This window comes from Anomaloglossus baeobatrachus, chromosome 5, assembly GCF_048569485.1.
Source record: "Anomaloglossus baeobatrachus isolate aAnoBae1 chromosome 5, aAnoBae1.hap1, whole genome shotgun sequence".
Classification (NCBI taxonomy): domain Eukaryota; kingdom Metazoa; phylum Chordata; class Amphibia; order Anura; family Aromobatidae; genus Anomaloglossus; species Anomaloglossus baeobatrachus.
This window is the reverse complement of record NC_134357.1, coordinates 448,162,450-448,182,019: the sequence shown is the minus strand read 5'-3', so window position 1 is coordinate 448,182,019 and position 19,570 is coordinate 448,162,450. Positions and strand designations below refer to the sequence as shown.

At 49.7% G+C, this 19,570-nt stretch overlaps 1 protein-coding gene across 4 annotated transcripts in view; it reads left to right on the top strand.

Moving 5' to 3' along the window:
* The window catches only part of RTEL1 (regulator of telomere elongation helicase 1), a 286,946-nt gene that overhangs the window by 7,543 nt on the left and 259,833 nt on the right, over positions 1 to 19,570 (top strand). For all 4 annotated transcript variants that reach the window (XM_075350498.1, XM_075350499.1, XM_075350496.1 and 1 more), the window contains exon 3: positions 950 to 1,043. In XM_075350498.1, coding sequence (XP_075206613.1) covers positions 950 to 1,043 — 94 coding nt within the window. The remainder of the gene's footprint in view (positions 1 to 949; positions 1,044 to 19,570) is intronic.

The window sequence follows — 19,570 nt, the reverse complement described above, 5'->3', positions numbered from 1 at the left end:
GGCAAGAAGAACAAACAAATCAATGTTAGAACAAATCAAGCCAGACATGTCACTTGAAGCAAGGATCACCAAGTTACAACTTCCCTACTCTGGAGACCTCATATGAAGAGAACAATCACTGGAGAAGGACCTCTTGGACTGGAGAATAGAAGGAACAAGGCAAAGAGGAAGACCTGCAACTCGATGGCTTGCTACTACCAAGATAATTGTTGAGAAGACCCTGGTGGACCTATCTAGGTTTGCACAAGATTGATCTTCCTACAGAGCGTTCATCCATCAAATCGCTATGGCTCGAGATTAAACCACAGTGCGTACAAATTACCGGTTTGAATTTCTATACATGTTATATTGCGGGCTCTCCAAAAAAATGTTGATTTTGGTTGTAATAGTAACTGTTGTGTGCAGTAGAATCTTTTAGAGGATATGGACACCTTAGGGGCAAATTATTATTTATTTTTTTATTTAAGGTACGGTATGTATTTTTGGCTAAAATAACTTTTGCACTTGGGTTTCATTAAAAAAAATGAGCACAGGCTTCTATAGCCTCTGTGTTGCTTTGTATATTGCTGGCTGCAGAATGAGTTATGAGAATTCATTAGGGAACTTGACGTGAGAGCTTATGCCTCTTACCTTCCCTGTTCTGAGCTTTTCTTATATGAACTATGTCACGTGACCACATGAATGAGAAGGCTGCAGGTGATCAGTGACTACAGATTGGCTGCAGCGATCACATGATATTCCTTAGTGAAAGACAAAGATGGGAGTCTGCAGGGGTCACAGGCAGAGGTGTAGCAGAACTGCGGGGATCCAAAATAAAAAGGAGGACAACCCATTTAAATGTCCATTTTTAGGAAGTCTGTTCTATTTTATTGTCACACCTTTAGCCACTAATCTCAATTTTTTAAACATCATGCAGGCGAAAGCATAAATAATTCTTTTTATTTTACAGCATATTACAGCGATATCCCCAAGATCATTTACGCATCCAGGACACACTCTCAGCTGGCTCAGGTCATAAGTGAACTGAAGCAGACCAAGTACAGGTAATTTCATGATAAAATGGGACAATGTGCAGGTAAGGGAGGGTGAGAGTGCCATCTACTGATCAAAAGGAAGTACTCCAGCTTCATTAACTACAGTATTATACATTTGGGTACTTTCACACTTGCGTTGTTTTCCTTCTGTTACAATCCGCCCTTTTGGAAAACAGCGGAATCCGTTAGCGGATTCCGCTGTTTCCCATAGACTTGTATGGATGACGGATTGTGCCAAAAGGACCTGCGTTGCTTCCACTGGGCGACGCTCCGTTGCTTCCGCCCAGCGGGAGGAACGCAGCATGTAACGTTTTTTTTTGAACAGCGGAATCCTCAGGATTTCACTGCGCATGCTCCTTTTTTTTTTTTTTTAAATCACAAACTTTATTTTGTCTCGCGGTGGCTGAACGTTCAGCTGAGCGCCCGCCCCCCGGCATGCCCGGCCGCCGGCAAGTGACAGTGCTCAACTGAACGCCCGGCCGCCGGCATGCCCGGCCGCCGGCAAGTGACAACGCTCAGCTGAGCGCCCCGCCCGGCCGCCGGCAAGTGACAACGCTCAGCTGAGCGCCCGCCCGCCGGCATGCCCGGCCGCCGGCAAGTGACAACGCTCTGCTGAGCGCCCACCCGCCGGCATGCCCGGCCGCCGGCAAGTGACAGTGCTCAACTGAGCGCCCGCCGGCATGTGACAGCGCCCAGCTGAGCGCCCGGCCGCCGGCTATTGAGAGCGATCAGCTGTTCACAATAGTCTGCTGCTGGTAAAACTGTAAAGAAGAATTAAAAAAAAAAGCTTTCCGTTGTTTTGTACGATCCGTAGCATCCGTTGTGCCACTATATGCAACGCATCCGTTGCATCCGTCACACAACACAATGCTACGGAAGCCGTCCAACGCAAATGTGAAACTAGCCTTAGTCAGAGCACCATTTTTCTGATACCGAATTTTAAATCCTGTCCACAGAAACATAGGAATTTTGCCTATTTAGGATATCCCCTTCTCTACATTCGATATACTGGTGCGTCCTATCTGTTAAAGACTACCCGCAAATGGATATACCAGTATGTCATGGTGATTGTGTGGGCAAAGGAACTGTGTCCTGCCCAATCACTCCAGAAGCTCGAATTAGCTAATAGTAAGCTCAGAGCAACAGCCAAGATTGGTGCCGGCATTGATTCTGGTTGTCTAACCTTCTAGATGTTGCATTCAATAGCGATTGCTGCAGCTAAGTGGTTTTAAGAGGGAGCATGATCCCTCTTTAACTCCTATTGGCACCCCTGTGTCTGAAGTATGACCTCCAGTTCCGAAGACCATTATTGGCATGCTCATAGGATGACCATGGTTGTCATGGCAACTGGAGGTCACACGTTGGCCTGTTAGATCTGTCTTATATCAAGGCCTAAAACTGACAAGTCTAAAACACTGCAGTACACAAGTATTGCAGTGTATTACAACAACGTAAAGAGAAAGATCTGAAAAATTGTAAAAAAATTTACACCAAAAAAACCACCTTCCACAAAATAAAGGATGAAAAAATCAAGGAAACATTTTCACCATTTAAAGTGCTTTTTCTTTGTCGCTCCATTGGGAGACCCAGACAATTGGGTGTATAGCTTCTGCCTCCGGAGGCCACACAAAGTATTACACTGAAAAGTGTAACCCCTCCCCTCTGCCTATACACCCTCCCGTGCATCACGGGCTCCTCAGTTTTATGCTTTATGTGGAAGGAGGCACACATCCACTCATGCATTCCCATTTTAGTCAGCAGCAGCTGCTGATTTTATCGGATGGAAGAAAAGAGGGCCCCCACAGGGCCCCCGGCATGCTCCCTTCTCACCCCACTACGTCGGCAGTGCTGTTAAGGTTGAGGTACCCATTGCGGGTACAGAGGCTGGAGCCACATGCCGTTTTCCTTCACCATCCCTTAGCGGCTCTGGGAGAAGTGGGATCCTGACCGGTCATCCATTCACTGGGACCGGGCTCCCTCCGCAGCCCCTGTGGGAATCTGCTGGACAGGAGTCTATGTATCCTCAGGGACAGGGCCCTGCATCTAAAGGTACTCTGTGTCCCCATGGGGACTGTGCATGGAGCGCTTGTTTCACAGACGCTGCAGCAGCTGCTGGTTTGTGAAGACCGGGACTTCCGCGCCGACCGAGCCTGTTTGTCGGCCGCGGTATTAAATTTAGTCCCCGGCTTCATTGCGGCCTAGTACCATAACTCCCGCCCCCGGGCCTGCCAGTCAGGGGTAAGGGCGGGACGGTCGACCTGATGTCGGCAGTGAGGGCTGGAGCATACTTTAGGTTTCCTCCCCCCCCCTCACTGATCACTGTGGGGCCCCAGATTCCCGCACTTTACTAGTTGCCGCCCACGGCTCCCTCCTCCCCTGAGAGCCATTTTTACACATTCTGCCGGTGGAGGATTTCAGGAACGAGCTCTGCAGCTCTGGGAGACCTAAGGCAGGGAATCTGGTGGACACACACTCCGCTTTGGGCGGTCGGTAAGCCACACCGGTCACCCGGTGCTGGTCCCCCTAGGGTGCCGAAGTGTATATATATATATATTTGTATATATTTTCTCTGTTCGGCCAGGTTGTTTACTTTTGGCTATATACCCTCAGTGATCACTCTCCTAGGAGACAACAGCATGTCGTCCACAAGGAGCAAGGGCGCTAAGGCAAAGGGTTTTCTTCGGCGCTCCATTGGGAGACCCAGACGATTGGGTGTATAGCACTGCCTCCGGAGGCCACACAAAGCATTACACTAAAAAGTGTAAGGCCCCTCCCCTTCTGGCTATACACCCCCCGTGGGATCACGGGCTGCTCAGTTTTCAAGCTTTGTGCGAAGGAGGTCAGACATCCACGCATAGCTCCACTGTTTAGTCAGCAGTAGCTGCTGACTATATCGGATGGAAGAAAAGAGGGCCCATACTAGGGCCCCCAGCATGCTCCCTTCTCACCCCATTCCTATTGGCGGTGTTTGTTAAGGTTGAGGTACCCATTGTGGGTACGGAGGCTGGAGCCCACATGCTGCTTTCCTTCCCCATCCCCCTGAGGGGCTCTGAGGAAGTGGGATCTTACCGGCCCCCAAGCCCTGAGGCCGGGCTCCATCCACAGACCCGTAGAACCTGCTGGATACGGAGCTGGGTACCGTTCAGGGACAAGGCCCTGCAACATTCAGGTACTCTGTGTCCCCGTATGGACAGGCCGCGCACACTCCAGACTTGCTGGGTGTGCTAGTGCGCCGGGGACAGTAGCGCTGCGCGCTGGGGTTACAGTCACTGCAGTTTCTCTGAGGGACTTTATGTGTTGGGGACTGCCGCGCCGGCCGCCCCTGGAGCGGCGGCGCGGCTGAGACTTGTGGTGCGCCGGGGACTTAGCGCCGACCGTGCTTTTACGACGGCGGCGCTTATAAATCTAGTCCCCGGCTTTTGCGGCCTAGCTCCGCTTCGTTCCCGCCCCCACCCTGTCAATCAGGGCAAGGGAGAGACGCTGTACGATAGTCAGCGCCGAGGGCTGGAGTCTTATTTACATACTCCAGCCCTCTCACTGAGCACAGTGGGGCGCAGGTTTCCCGCACTTTGTCTGCACACGCCCAGGGCCCCGCCCCTCTCCACAGGACGCCGGCAGCCATTCCTACATGCAGTCTGGCTGGAGAACGGACACAGGCTCTGGGAGACCCAGACAAGGGATTCCTGGCGACCACACACCCGCGTTAAGCGGGCGGTAAGCAGCACATTAGTGCTGGCCCCACTAGTGCCACAGTGTTATATTGGTGTATTTTTTTCTCTATACCATATATATATATATATTGCACTGTAAGGTCGCTTCTTGGCTGTATACCCTATATTGCTCTGAGGAGACGACAACATGTCATCCGCAAAACGCAAGGGTGCCAAGACACAGGCTGTATACGCTACTTGTGCCGCTTGTGGGGCTGATCTACCGGCAGGTTCCAATGACCCCCATTGTGTGCAATGTTCGGTCCCTGTGCCACTTCGTCAGCCGGAGTCTATGGTGGTAGTGGCCCAGGCAGAGTCACCGGTGAACCCTGTCCCGGTGACAGAGTTTGCAGTTTTTGCTGACAAGATGTCTGTCACTATGACAAAAATCCTAGAGACCTTGCAGGCCAGGCCAGTTACTCAGACCATGGACACTGCTGCGTCAATGTTCCCCGGTCCCCCTCAGTTGGAGTTAATCCGTGCTTCAAGGGGGTCCCAGGCATCTCAGGCTGAAGGCTCTGACTCAGATGACAGTCCCAGGCAGCCTAAGCGAGCTCGCTGGGAGAGACCCCCCACGTCATCACGCGGATCAGGGTCTCAGCGAGAAGAGTCTCTGCATGATGAGACAGAGGAGGGTGATCAGGAGTCTAATCCTGAGACCGCTCTCAATCTGGATACTCCTGATGGTGACTCCATGGTAAATGACCTTATAGCGGCCATCAATAGACTGTTGGATATTTCTCCCCCAGCCCCTTCAGCAGAAGAGGCAGCTGCACAGCAGGAGAAGTTCCATTTCAGGTATCCCAAGCGTAAACTGAGTACTTTTCTGGACCACGCTGACTTCAGAGAATCAGTCCAGAAACACCATGCTTATCCAGACAAGCGTTTCTCCAAACGTCTTAAGGATACACGTTATCCCTTTCCCCCTGACGTGGTCAAACGCTGGACCCAGTGTCCAAAGGTGGATCCCCCAATCTCCAGGCTTGCGGCTAGATCCATAGTTGCAGTGGAGGATGGGGCTTCACTTAAAGATGCTAATGACAGACAGATGGACCTTTGGTTGAAATCTGTCTATGAAGCTATCGGCGCGTCGTTTGCTCCAGCATTCGCGGCCGTGTGGGCACTCCAAGCTATTTCAGCTGGTCTGGCACAGGTGGACTCTATCATACGTCCAGCAGTGCCGCAAGTGGAGTCCTTAACTTCGCAAATGTCTGCGTTTGCGACCTATGCTATCAACGCTGTCCTGGACTCTACGAGCCGTACCTCAATGGCATCTGCCAACTCGGTGGTTTTGCGCAGAGCCTTGTGGTTAAAAGAATGGAAAGCGGATTCTGCTTCCAAAAAATGTTTAACCAGCTTGCCACTATCTGTAGACAGACTGTTTGGTGAGCAATTGGCTGAAATCATTAAACAGTCCAAGGGTAAAGACTCCTCCTTACCCCAGCCCAGATCAAGCAAACCTCAACAAAGGAGGTGGCAGTCGAGGTTTCGGTCCTTTCGAGGCTCCGGCAAGGCCCAATTCTCCTCGTCCAAAGGGACTCAGAAGGAGCAAAGGGGCTCAGATTCCTGGCGGGCTCACTCACGCCCCAAGAAAGCAACCGGAGGAACCGCTTCCAAGGCGGCTGCCTCATGACTTTCGGCCTCCTCCCTCCGCATCCTCGGTCGGTGGCAGGCTCTCCCGCTTTTGCGACATTTGGCTGCCACAGGTCAAGGACCGGTGGGTAACAGACATTTTGTCTCACGGCTACAGGATAGAGTTCAGTTCTCGTCCTCCGCCTCGGTTCTTCAGAACTTCCCCACATCCCGACCGAGCAGATGCTCTTCTGCAGGCGGTGGGCTCACTAAGAGCAGAAGGAGTGGTGATCCCTGTTCCTCTTCAGGAACAGGGGCAAGGTTTTTACTCCAATCTCTTCGTGGTTCCAAAAAAGGACGGCTCGTTCCGTCCTGTTCTGGACCTAAAGCTGCTCAACAAGCATGTGAACGCCAGGCGGTTCCGGATGGAATCCCTCCGCTCCGTCATTGCCTCAATGTCTCAAGGAGATTTCCTTGCATCAATAGACATCAAAGATGCTTATCTCCACGTGCCGATTGCTACAGAGCACCAACATTTTCTACGTTTTGTGATAAGAGACGAACATCTCCAGTTCGTAGCTCTGCCTTTTGGTCTGGCGACAGCCCCACGGGTTTTCACCAAGGTCATGGCGGCAGTGGTAGCAGTCTTGCACTCCCAGGGACACTCGGTGATCCCTTACTTGGACGATCTACTTGTCAAAGCACCCTCTCAAGAGGCATGCCAACACAGCCTGAATGTTGCGCTGGAGACTCTCCAGACTTTCGGGTGGATCATCAACTTTTCAAAGTCAAATCTGTCACCGACTCAATCACTAACGTATCTTGGCATGGAGTTTCATACTCTCTCAGCGATAGTGAAGCTTCCGCTGGACAAGCAGCGGTCACTACAGACAGGGGTACAGTCTCTCCTTCATGGTCAGTCGCACTCCTTAAGGCGCCTCATGCACTTCCTAGGGAAGATGGTGGCAGCAATGGAGGCAGTCCCGTTTGCACAGTTTCATCTGCGCCCACTTCAATGGGACATTCTCCGCCAATGGGACGGGAAGTCAACTTCCCTGGACAGGAAAGTCTCCCTTTCCCAGACGGCCAAGGACTCTCTGCAATGGTGGCTTCTTCCCACCTCATTATCACAGGGAAGATCATTCCTACCCCCATCCTGGGCAGTGGTCACGACAGACGCGAGTCTGTCAGGGTGGGGAGCAGTTTTTCTCCACCACAGGGCTCAAGGGACGTGGACTCAGCAGGAGTCCACCCTTCAGATCAATGTTCTGGAAATCAGGGCAGTGTATCTTGCCCTACTAGCCTTCCAGCAGTGGCTGGAAGGAAAGCAGATCCGAATTCAGTCGGACAACTCCACAGCGGTGGCATACATCAACCACCAAGGAAGGACACGCAGTCGGCAAGCCTTCCAGGAAGTCCGGCGGATTCTGTTGTGGGTGGAGGACAGAGCATCCACCATATCAGCGGTTCACATCCCGGGCGTAGAAAACTGGGAAGCAGACTTCCTCAGTCGCCAGGGTATGGACGCAGGGGAATGGTCCCTTCACCCGGACGTGTTTCAGGAAATCTGTCGCCGCTGGGGGGTGCCGGACGTCGACCTAATGGCGTCGCGGCACAACAACAAGGTCCCGACGTTCATGGCGCGGTCTCGCGATCAAAGAGCTCTGGCGGCAGACGCCTTAGTGCAAGATTGGTCGCAGTTCCGGCTCCCTTATGTGTTCCCACCTCTGGCACTCTTGCCCAGAGTGCTACGCAAGATCAGATCCGATTGCAGCCGCGTCATACTCGTCGCCCCAGACTGGCCGAGGAGGTCGTGGTACCCGGATCTGTGGCATCTCACGGTCGGCCAACCGTGGACACTACCAGACCGACCAGACTTACTGTCCCAAGGGCCGTTTTTCCATCGGAATTCTGCGGCCCTGAACCTGACTGTGTGGCCATTGAGTCCTGGATCCTAGCGTCTTCAGGATTATCCCAAGGAGTCGTTGCCACCATGAGACAGGCTAGGAAGTCCACTTCTGCTAAGATCTACCACAGAACGTGGAGGATTTTCTTATCCTGGTGCTCTGCACAAGGAGTATCCCCCTGGCCATTCGCGTTACCTACTTTTCTTTCCTTCCTGCAATCTGGGTTGGAAAAGGGCTTGTCGCTCGGCTCCCTTAAAGGGCAAGTCTCGGCACTATCCGTGTTTTTTCAGAAGCGTCTAGCACGACTTTCTCAGGTGCGCACGTTCCTGCAGGGGGTTTGTCATATCGTCCCTCCGTACAGGCGGCCGTTAGATCCATGGGATCTAAACAGGGTACTAGTTGCTCTCCAGAAGCCGCCCTTCGAGCCTCTGAGGGATGTTTCACTTTCTCGTCTCTCACAGAAAGTGGCCTTTCTAGTGGCGGTCACGTCTCTTCGGAGAGTGTCTGAGCTAGCAGCGCTGTCATCCAAGGCTCCCTTCCTGGTGTTCCACCAGGACAAGGTAGTGCTGCGCCCCATTCAGGAGTTTCTCCCTAAGGTGGTATCCTCTTTTCATCTTAATCAGGATATCTCCTTGCCTTCCTTTTGTCCTCATCCAGTTCTTCGGTATGAAAAGGATTTACATATGTTAGATCTGGTGAGAGCACTCAGAATCTACATTTCCCGCACGGCGCCCCTGCGCCGCTCGGATGCACTCTTTGTCCTTGTCGCTGGTAAGCGCAAAGGGTCGCAGGCTTCCAAAGCCACCCTGGCTCGATGGATCAAAGAACCAATTCTTGAAGCCTACCGTTCTGCTGGGCTTCCGGTTCCATCAGGGCTGAAGGCCCACTCTACCAGAGCCGTGGGTGCGTCCTGGGCATTACGACACCAGGCTACGGCTCAACAGGTGTGCCAGGCAGCTACCTGGTCGAGTCTGCACACTTTCACCAAACATTATCAGGTGCATACCTATGCTTCGGCGGACGCCAGCCTAGGTAGAAGAGTCCTGCAGGCGGCAGTTACCTCCCCGTAGGGGAAGGCTGTCTTTGCAGCTCTAACATGAGGTATTTCTTTACCCACCCAGGGACTGCTTTTGGACGTCCCAATCGTCTGGGTCTCCCAATGGAGCGCCGAAGAAGAAGGGAATTTTGTTACTTACCGTAAATTCCTTTTCTTCTAGCTCCTATTGGGAGACCCAGCACCCGCCCTGTTGTCCTTCGGGATTGTTGGTTTTTTTCGGGTACACATGTTGTTCATGTTGAACGGTTTTCAGTTCTCCGATGTTACTTCGGAGTGAATTGGTTTAAACCAGTTATTGGCTTTCCTCCTTCTTGCTTTAGCACTAAAACTGAGCAGCCCGTGATCCCACGGGGGGTGTATAGCCAGAAGGGGAGGGGCCTTACACTTTTTAGTGTAATGCTTTGTGTGGCCTCCGGAGGCAGTGCTATACACCCAATCGTCTGGGTCTCCCAATAGGAGCTAGAAGAAAAGGAATTTACGGTAAGTAACAAAATTCCCTTCTTTTTGCAACCTGTACCTCTTGTGGGGCTATGTTACCTGCGGGTTCCACCTACCCTCACTGTGAGCAATGCTCGACCCCTGTTGCACTTGCTCAGCCGGAGCCTCGGTCACTAGTGGGCCCCTCGGATCAGGCAGACCCTCCTGCTTCCACTGTCCAGGCGGCAGGGACAGAGTTTGCAGTTTTTGCTGAGAAACTCTCTGAGTCGCTTTCACAATCCATGGCTCAGTCTATGGACAAATGGTCTGCCAAGCTACTAGAAGCCTTGCAGTCCAGACCGGTCCTTACACAGGCCCCGGGCCCTGTTGGATCATCGCCTCCAGGCCCCTCTCGGTCTGCGCCACAGCGTGCTCCTGGGGTGGCCCCTAGGTCTCACGTGGAGGACTCCTGCACGGACCACAGTCCCAGACCGGCTAAGCGGGCTCGCTGGGAATCTTCCCCGACTTCCTCACGCTGCTCGGGGTCTCAGCTTGAGGACTCTCTGGAGGACGAGGCGGACGTCGCAGCTCAGGGCTCTGACCCTGACGTTGCCCTCAATCTTGATACACCTGAGGGGGACGCCTTAGTAAATGATCTTATATCGTCCATCAACCAGGTGCTAGATCTTTCTCCACCACCTCCACCTATAGAGGAGTCGGCTTCGCAGCAGGAGAAACACCAGTTTAGGTTTCCCAAACGTACACGGAGTGCGTTTTTCGATCACTCTAACTTCAGAGATGCTGTCCAGAAGCACAGAGCATTTCCGGACAAGCGCTTTACTAAGCGCCTTAATGACACACGTTACCCCTTCCCCTCTGACGTAGTTAAGGGTTGGGCTCAATGTGCCAAGGTGGATCCTCCAGTCTCTAGACTGGCGGCTAGATCTGTAGTATCAGTTGCAGATGGCTCATCGCTCAAGGATGCCACTGACAGGCAGATAGAGCTCCTGGTGAAATCCATCTATGAAGCCACAGGCGCGTCTTTTGCCCCGGGCCTTGCAGCCGTGTGGGCACTCCAAGCTATCTCAGCTTGTCTTTCTGAGATTAATGCGGTCACACGTACCTCTGCTCCGCAAGTTGCGTCTTTGACTTCTCAGGCGTCGGCTTTTTCGTCCTACGCCATGAACGCCGTCCTGGACTCTGCTAGCCGTACAGCGGTAGCATCCGCTAATTCGGTGGCAGTCCGCAGGGCCATATGGCTACGCGAATGGAAGGCACACTCTTCTTCCAAGAAGTTCTTAACCGGTTTGCCGTTTTCTGGCGACCGATTGTTTGGCGAACAATTGGATGAAATTATTAAGGAATCCAAGGGAAAGGACACGTCCTTACCCCAGTCCAAACCGAAGAGACCTCAGCAACGGAAAATACAACCGAGGTTTCGGTCCTTTCGGCCCTCAGCCAAGTCCCAATCCTCCTCGTCCAACAGGCCAGAGAAAGGCCAGAGGAACTCCTATGCTTGGCGGTCTAAGTCACGCCCCCAAAAAACCGCCGGAGGCACTGCCTCCAAGGCGGCCTCCTCATGACTTTCGGCCTCCCCGAACCGCATCCTCGGTCGGTGGCAGGCTCTCCCGCTTTTGCGACGCCTGGTGGCCACATGTCCAAGACCGATGGGTGAGAGACATTCTGTCTCACGGTTACAGGATAGAGTTCAGCTCTCGTCCTCTGACTCGTTTCTTTAGAACATCTCCGCCCCCATCTCGGGCCGGCGCACTTTTTCAGGCTGTGGGCGTTCTGAAGACAGAAGGAGTGGTGATTCCCGTTCCCCCTCAGGAACATGGTCACGGCTTCTACTCCAACTTGTTCGTGGTGCCAAAGAAGGACGGATCATTCCGTCCCGTTCTGGACCTCAAACTGCTCAACAGGCATGTGAGCACCAGAAGGTTTCGGATGGAATCTCTCCGCTCGGTCATCGCTTCGATGTCACAAGGAGACTTCCTAGCATCAATCGACATCAAGGATGCTTATCTCCATGTGCCGATTGCACCCGAACATCAACGCTTCCTGCGTTTCGCCATCGGGGACGAACACCTTCAGTTCGTGGCACTGCCTTTCGGCCTGGCGACAGCCCCACGGGTCTTCACCAAGGTCATGGCATCCGTTGTGGCGGTCCTACACTCTCAGGGACACTCGGTGATCCCTTACTTAGACGATCTCCTAGTCAGGGCACCCTCCCGGGTGGTGTGTCAACACAGCCTGACCGTCGCTCTGGCGACTCTCCAGCAGTTCGGGTGGCTCATCAACTTCCCAAAGTCCAAGTTGACACCGACCCAATCACTGACTTACCTCGGGATGGAGTTTCATACTCACTCAGCGGTAGTCAAGCTACCGCTGGACAAACAGCTTTCGCTGCAGACAGGGGTGCAATCTCTTCTTCGGGGTCAGTCACACCCCTTGAGGCGCCTCATGCACTTCCTGGGGAAGATGGTGGCAGCAATGGAGGCAGTGCCCTTCGCGCAGTTCCATCTGCGCCCACTCCAATGGGACATTCTCCGCAAATGGGACAGGAGGTCGACGTCCCTCGACAGGAACGTCTCTCTTTCCCTTGCAACCAAGACGTCACTTCAGTGGTGGCTCCTTCCCAACTCTCTGTCGCAGGGAAAATCCTTCCTACCCCCAACCTGGGCTGTGGTCACGACGGACGCGAGCCTGTCAGGGTGGGGTGCGGTTTTTCTCCACCACAGGGCTCAGGGAACCTGGACTCCGATAGAGTCTTCCCTTCAGATCAATGTTCTGGAGATAAGGGCAGTGTATCTAGCCCTAAAGGCGTTCCATCGGTGGCTGGAGGGCAGGCAGATCCGCATACAGTCGGACAACGCCACGGCGGTCGCGTACATCAACCACCAGGGCGGCACGCGCAGCCGTCAAGCCTTCCAGGAAGTCCGGCGGATTCTGCTGTGGGCGGAAGCCACAGCCTCCACCATCTCCGCAGTTCACATCCCGGGCGTAGAAAACTGGGAAGCAGATTTTCTCAGTCGTCAGGGCATAGATGCGGGGGAATGGTCTCTTCACCCAGACGTGTTTCGAGAGATCTGTCGCCGCTGGGGAACGCCGGACGTCGATCTCATGGCGTCACTACACAACAACAAGGTCCCGGCCTTCATGGCACGGTCTCAAGATCACAGAGCTCTGGCGGCGGACGCGTTAGTTCAGGATTGGTCGCAGTTTCGACTCCCTTATGTGTTTCCTCCTCTGGCGATGTTGCCCAGAGTGTTACGCAAGATCAGATCCGACTGTCGTCGCGCCATTCTCGTCGCTCCAGATTGGCCGAGGCGGTCGTGGTACCCGGATCTGTGGCATCTCACGGTGGGTCAGCCGTGGGCGCTTCCAGACCGCACAGACCTGCTGTCACAAGGGCCGTTTTTCCATCTGAATTCTGCGGCCCTCAACCTGACTGTGTGGCCATTGAGTCCTGGCTCCTAGCGTCGTCGGATTTATCTCTGGATGTCATTGCCACTATGAGACAGGCCAGGAAACCAACGTCCGCCAAGATCTATTACAGGTCGTGGCGGATCTTCTTGTCCTGGTGCTCTGATAAGGGTTTTACTCCCTGGCCTTTTGCCTTACCTATTTTTCTTTCATTCCTTCAATACGGAATGGACAAGGGTTTGTCACTCGGCTCTCTCAAGGGACAAGTATCGGTGCTCTCAGTATTTTTTCAAAAGCGCCTGGCAAGGCTTCCGCAGGTCCGCACGTTCCTGCAGGGAGTTTGCCACATAGTTCCACCCTACAAGCGTCTGCTGGAACCCTGGGACCTTAACAGGGTGTTAATGGCTCTTCAAAAACCACCTTTCGAGCCGCTGAGGGATGTCTCTTTATCACGTCTTTTGCAGAAGGTGGCATTTCTTGTGGCAATTACCTCACTCCGAAGAGTGTCGGAGCTTGAAGCGCTGTCATGCAAATCCCCTTTCCTGTTTTTCACCAGGATAAGGTGGTTCTGCGTCCTGTCCCGGAGTTTCTCCCTAAGGTGGTATCTCCTTTTCATCTCAATCAGGATATCTCCTTACCGTCATTTTGCCCTCATCCAGTTCACCAGTGTGAAAAGGATTTGCATTCATTAGATCTAGTGAGAGCACTCCGACTCTACGTGTCTCGCACGGCGCCCCTGCGCCGTTCAGATGCGCTCTTTGTCCTGGTCGCTGGCCAGCGTAAGGGTTCGCAGGCTTCCAAGTCAACCTTGGCTCGGTGGATCAAGGAACCGATTCTTGAAGCCTACCGTTCTTCGGGGCTTCCTCTTCCTTCGGGCCTGAAAGCCCATTCTACCAGAGCCGTGGGTGCGTCCTGGGCATTGCGACACCGGGCTACGGCTCAGCAGGTGTGTCAGGCAGCTACCTGGTCTAGTCTGCACACCTTCACAAAACACTATCAAGTGCATACCTATGCTTCGGCAGATGCCAGTCTAGGTAGGCGAGTCCTTCAGGCGGCGGTTGCCCACCTGTTGGAAGGGGTCGTTTTCGGCTCTCTTTTATTGAGGTATTCTTTTACCCACCCAGGGACTGCTTTTGGACGTCCCAATTGTCTGGGTCTCCCAATGGAGCGACAAAGAAGAAGGGAATTTTGTTTACTTACCGTAAATTCCTTTTCTTCTAGCTCCTATTGGGAGACCCAGCACCCGCCCCTGTTCCCTTCGGGCTGGTTGTTCTTTTGTGTACACATGTTGTTCATGTTGAATTGTTCTTTTGGTTATGGTTTCAGTTCTCCGAACATCCTTCGGATTGAATTTACCCCAGACCAATTTATAAGTTTCCTCCTTCCTGCTTTTGCACCAAAACTGAGGAGCCCGTGATGCACGGGAGGGTGTATAGGCAGAGGGGAGGGGTTACACTTTTCAGTGTAATACTTTGTGTGGCCTCCGGAGGCAGAAGCTATACACCCAATTGTCTGGGTCTCCCAATAGGAGCTAGAAGAAAAGGAATTTACGGTAAGTAAACAAAATTCCCTTCTTCATGTAAAAACGCTAAGTTAACATTTATCCTGTGCTGTATGCTTTACATACTAATTTTTTAGGCTTACACAAAAGCAGTCAACCATACACTTGTGGACCTCCAAAGAGATGGACACAGTCATCACAGAGGCGTCCAAAGTGACCGTCTGCCTCATTACGGTGAATGGTTCCTGACGGGATCCGGTCTGAATCATGTTTTTGTGGACCTAGAATGAAACCCGGACGATGGTGCTCAATGTTGAGCACAGGGTAAATGTAAACCGGCCCTTAAATCCGATCAAAAATGTTACCAATAGAAACATCAAGTCCACCCACCAAAGAAAAAAAGTCCTCAATCAGGTCTGTTACCTGTCCATAGAAATCTAGGGGTTTCCAAATTCACCGGTAGCTCAAAGGCTCTGAGTGTAATTTCCAAAATGGGGTCATTTGAGGGGGGTTCTGATTTTCTGACACTTTAGAGGTTCTATAAATTTCACTGACAAACTGTTCATGGAAAATCTGTGTTACAAACGTCAAATAGCGCTTGTTCCTGATGAGCCTGGCCGTGTGGACATATGATAGTTTCTGACCAATTTTGGGATATAGCTGCATTTGGGAGAAATTGCACAACAAATTATGGGATCTTCTATTACCCATTGTGGACATGAGAAAAATTGAAGCAAAAGCAACAGTTTAATGGGTATAAAAATGTATGTTTTATTTTTTTTACTTAGAGAATATAAGTTAACAAACTCCCTGAATGGGGTTTTGGGTGCTATTAGTTTTTAAATTGGTGTTGTGTTTTCATTTTCAGACACACAGACCTATCAAAGTCACTTAGGTTTTCTAATACAGTTTTAAAGAAAATAAAAAATTGCTTATAAACATTAAACCCTTTTAAAAAAAAGTTTAAAAAAATGATGGTGATGTAAAGAAGACGTGTGGTAGATGGAATTTATTAACTAGTTTGTGCAGGATGACTATCTGATGGACATAAAATAAAAATGGCAACTTTTTCTAAAAGTCAATAAATGTCAGATATTTTCCTAAATAAACACAAATCATATGAACCAAAATTGACCATCAACATAAAATACAATGTGTGAAGAAAAAACGGCCTCAGAATCACTGGGATCTGTAGAAGCATTTCAGAGAATCTGCTCTGGTTAGGATCCGCAAAAACTAGCTGCTGCGGGAAAGGGTTAAAGGGGTTTCCCCACTAAATACATTTATCAGCTACTCGTTGTTGATAAGAATGGGAGTCCCAATGTGTGATTAGAGCGATAATCACCTTGTGGTCTATATTGCATTCACACAGGGGACCTTGGGACCCCACTTTTGTGGCTGATGATGGGTGTGCCAGTTGTCAGATCACTTATACATTTATCACCTAAACTGGGGGTAGATGATAAATACATTTATTGGGAAACCCCTTTAACACTAGAAGTCCCAGGAATTTCGAGCTCTATGAGGTTCCAATGGTAGAAATGTTAAATGATTCCTCTCTGGGACTTCTAGTGTTAAAGGGAACCAGTCATCTGATTCATGCTGCCCAAACTGCGGGCAGCATAAATCCGATCCTGGCTGCACAATTGCTGCCAGTTATATTTTTCTCTGAAACACACCAGTATTTCAGAGCATATAAACTTTTACCCCTTCACGACCTTTGACGTACTGGTATGTCAAAGGTCTTGTGCCTGCCTTTGATTCGGCCTTGCACACTGAGCCCACATCTTTCCCTGACACATAATGGCTGATTTAATCAGCCATCATGTGCCTCTAACAGCAACAGTTAAATCCCTCTGACAGCAGCATTTAGCACGCGGGGGCGGGGAACGTGTCATTCCCTGCTCCCATCAGTGCGCCCATGACGTGATTGCGGGGCGCCAATTGGTTGTCACGACAACTGGGGGTCAGCTGATGACCCCTATTTCTCCTGTGAATGCCGGCTGCGAGTCAGCATTCATAGGAGATGATGATTTCTGGTGGATGCTGACGCCCCGCTCTGTATAGCAGAAGCAATCGAATAATCAGAGCTTAAAGTCCCCTAAGGGGACTGGTAAATACAATAAAAAGTGGGGGGGGAAAAAGGTTTTAAAATTATGAAAAAAATAGTTAAAATCACCCCTCTCTTGTTCTATTAATAATAATACAATAAAAATACACTTAATTGGAATCATTGGTCTTAATAAATTTCTGATCTATCAAAATATAAAATAAACTAATCTGATTGGCAAACGACGTAATGAGAAAAATTATCAAAACGCAACAATTACGTTTTTGGGCCGCCGCACCATTGCAATAAAATGCAATAAGAGGCGATCAAAACATCGTATCTACCCCAAAATGGAATCCGTAAAAATATCAGTTCAGGGCACAAAAAAAAATAAGCCCTCACAGCCCCAGATCCCGAAAAACAAAAACATTACGGGTTATGTTAAATGGCGACTAAAACAAAAAAAAATTCTATCAAATTTCCACATTTTTTTTTTCCCCCACCTAAAAAAAGAAAAATAACAGTACATATTTAGTATTTGCATACTCAAACTGACCTAGAGAATCATGCCGCCAGGTCAGTTTTACCATAAAGTAAATAAAATACCATACAGTGCACTTGGAATTTTTTTCTGCTTTCCAGTGCAATACATGATAGAATCTATGATCTCATTCAATAGTATAATTCATCTCACAAAAATTAAGTCATCATATAGCTAGGGAGCGGAAAATTGCAAGGTCTAAAGGAGTTAAAGATCCGGCCAGGGACAATAGGCAGAAGTGTAGCTAGTCCGGCACCACCCCCTGTTGGCCCTTCTCAGCACTGCTCTAGGTGATTGACAGGTCCCTCGCAATGTACATTAGATGGAGAGACCTGTCAATCACCTGCAACGCGTTTTTCAACCATGATCTGACTCATGGCTGCCTATGGTTTGGGTGGCAGAAATCAGGTGATAGCATGAGAAACTGTGTGCAATGAGCTCCCTCTAGTGGTGGCTGCAATCATAATTTTATCATGTAATTCATACTGTGTGGAGGAAAATGGGTATTTTGTTACTCAATATTCTTACATTATGTGCAGAATTATTAAGCAAGTGAGTATTATGACCATATCATCATTTGTATCTAGATTTTCCAACTCCAACCGTTATGAAGCATATCAGGTGATGTGTATTTGTGTAATGAGGAGGATACAATGCTCTTTATGAAGATGTGCAGAATTATTAGGCAGCTTCCTTACCCGAGACAAAATGGACCAGAAATGAGGTTAACTGACTCTGAAAAGTTAAAAATGTGAGCCGTACGAGGGGTTCGTTCAGCACACTTAAAATTGCTAATATATTGGTGCGTCATCACAGAACCAACAAACGTTTTGTTGCAAATAGTCAATAGGGTCAAAAAAATATGTTGAGAAAAAAAGTACAAGGTTGTTCAGTGCTCAGAGACCTAGGCGAGGTAAAGGAGGCTAAAACCTGTCCACCGCTGAACAACACACTGACTGGGCCAAGAAATAGCTAAAACCAGATTTTACAAAGGTTTTATGGGCTGATGAGATGAATGACTACTGATGAACCAAGTGGATGGGCCATGGCTGGATCAGTACCGGGCACAGACCTCCACTTCCACTGAGATGCCAGCAAGGTGGAGGTGGGTATTGCTATGGGCTGGAATTATTAAAGATGTTGGGGGTTGAAGACTTAAATCAACTTGCAAACTTACTGCCAGATTTATGAAGACACTTTCTTCAAGCAGTTTTCCAGGTAAAGTCTGCATCTTTTATGAAAACAATGATTTTTCTGCAGGACAATACTCCATCACAACATCAAAGTCACCACTGCTTAACCTTAAAAGGTTAAAGATGTAAGAATAATGACCCGGAGCCTTCCTCATCTGATCGCAACCCTATTGAGTTGTGGCCCTTTTTTATATGGTAGATTTACAGGAAAGGAAAACAGTCACCTCTCTGATCACTGTCTTAGGGGCTGTGGTTGGTGCTGCCCAAAAAGCTGATAGTCATCAGATTAAGAAACTGAGAAAACTCCAGGAATGGACGGCTTATTGCTGTTACTGAAAAGAAGAGCGGCTAGATCGATGACTTATATATTTTTTAATTGGTAGAGATGTATTTTTGTACATTTTGAGTTGTTATGGTTTTTTTTAACTTTAACAGATGGAAATAAATAATTAGGATGGAAAAATTTATGTTTTTCGTTAAGTACATAACTATTCCGAACAATCAAGAAGTTCCATAGACATATACTGTCCATGGCAAACGTATATTAGAAGTGCTGCGACTCTAAAATTATATTGTCATAGGAGAACCCAGAGTCACTATTACTTGTATAAATAACCACTTAGTTATTAGAACTAAATGACATACACAATGAAACATACATTACATAGAAAACTATCCTATTTCATATAATAACCAGCTGTTAGATCTTATGTATACAAAATTGTCTATGTACCGTATTTTTCGCTTTATAAGACGCACTTTTGTTCCCCCAAATTTTGGGGGAAAGTAGGGGGTGCGTCTTATAAACTGAATATAGGGGGTGTGTGTGTATATATGTATATGTATATGTGTGTGTGTGTATGTATATATATATATATATATATATATATATATATATATATATATATATACATATATATATATATATAATATACTGCAGAGTCCGCTCTGGAGCACTGCTGGGGGCAGGGAAAGCTGCGAGCGGCAGCGTTAGATCTCCTGCTCCCGCTCATATAATATGCACAGCCGCTATCCATCAGCAGCGTGGTGCTGAAATTGCATCGCGCTGAGGGGCTGGGGCAGCGGGACATATTATATCTGCCTGTGCTCCCTTTGATCGCACATGATCCCCCCTGTGTTAGATATGGCCCCCGTGCTGCTG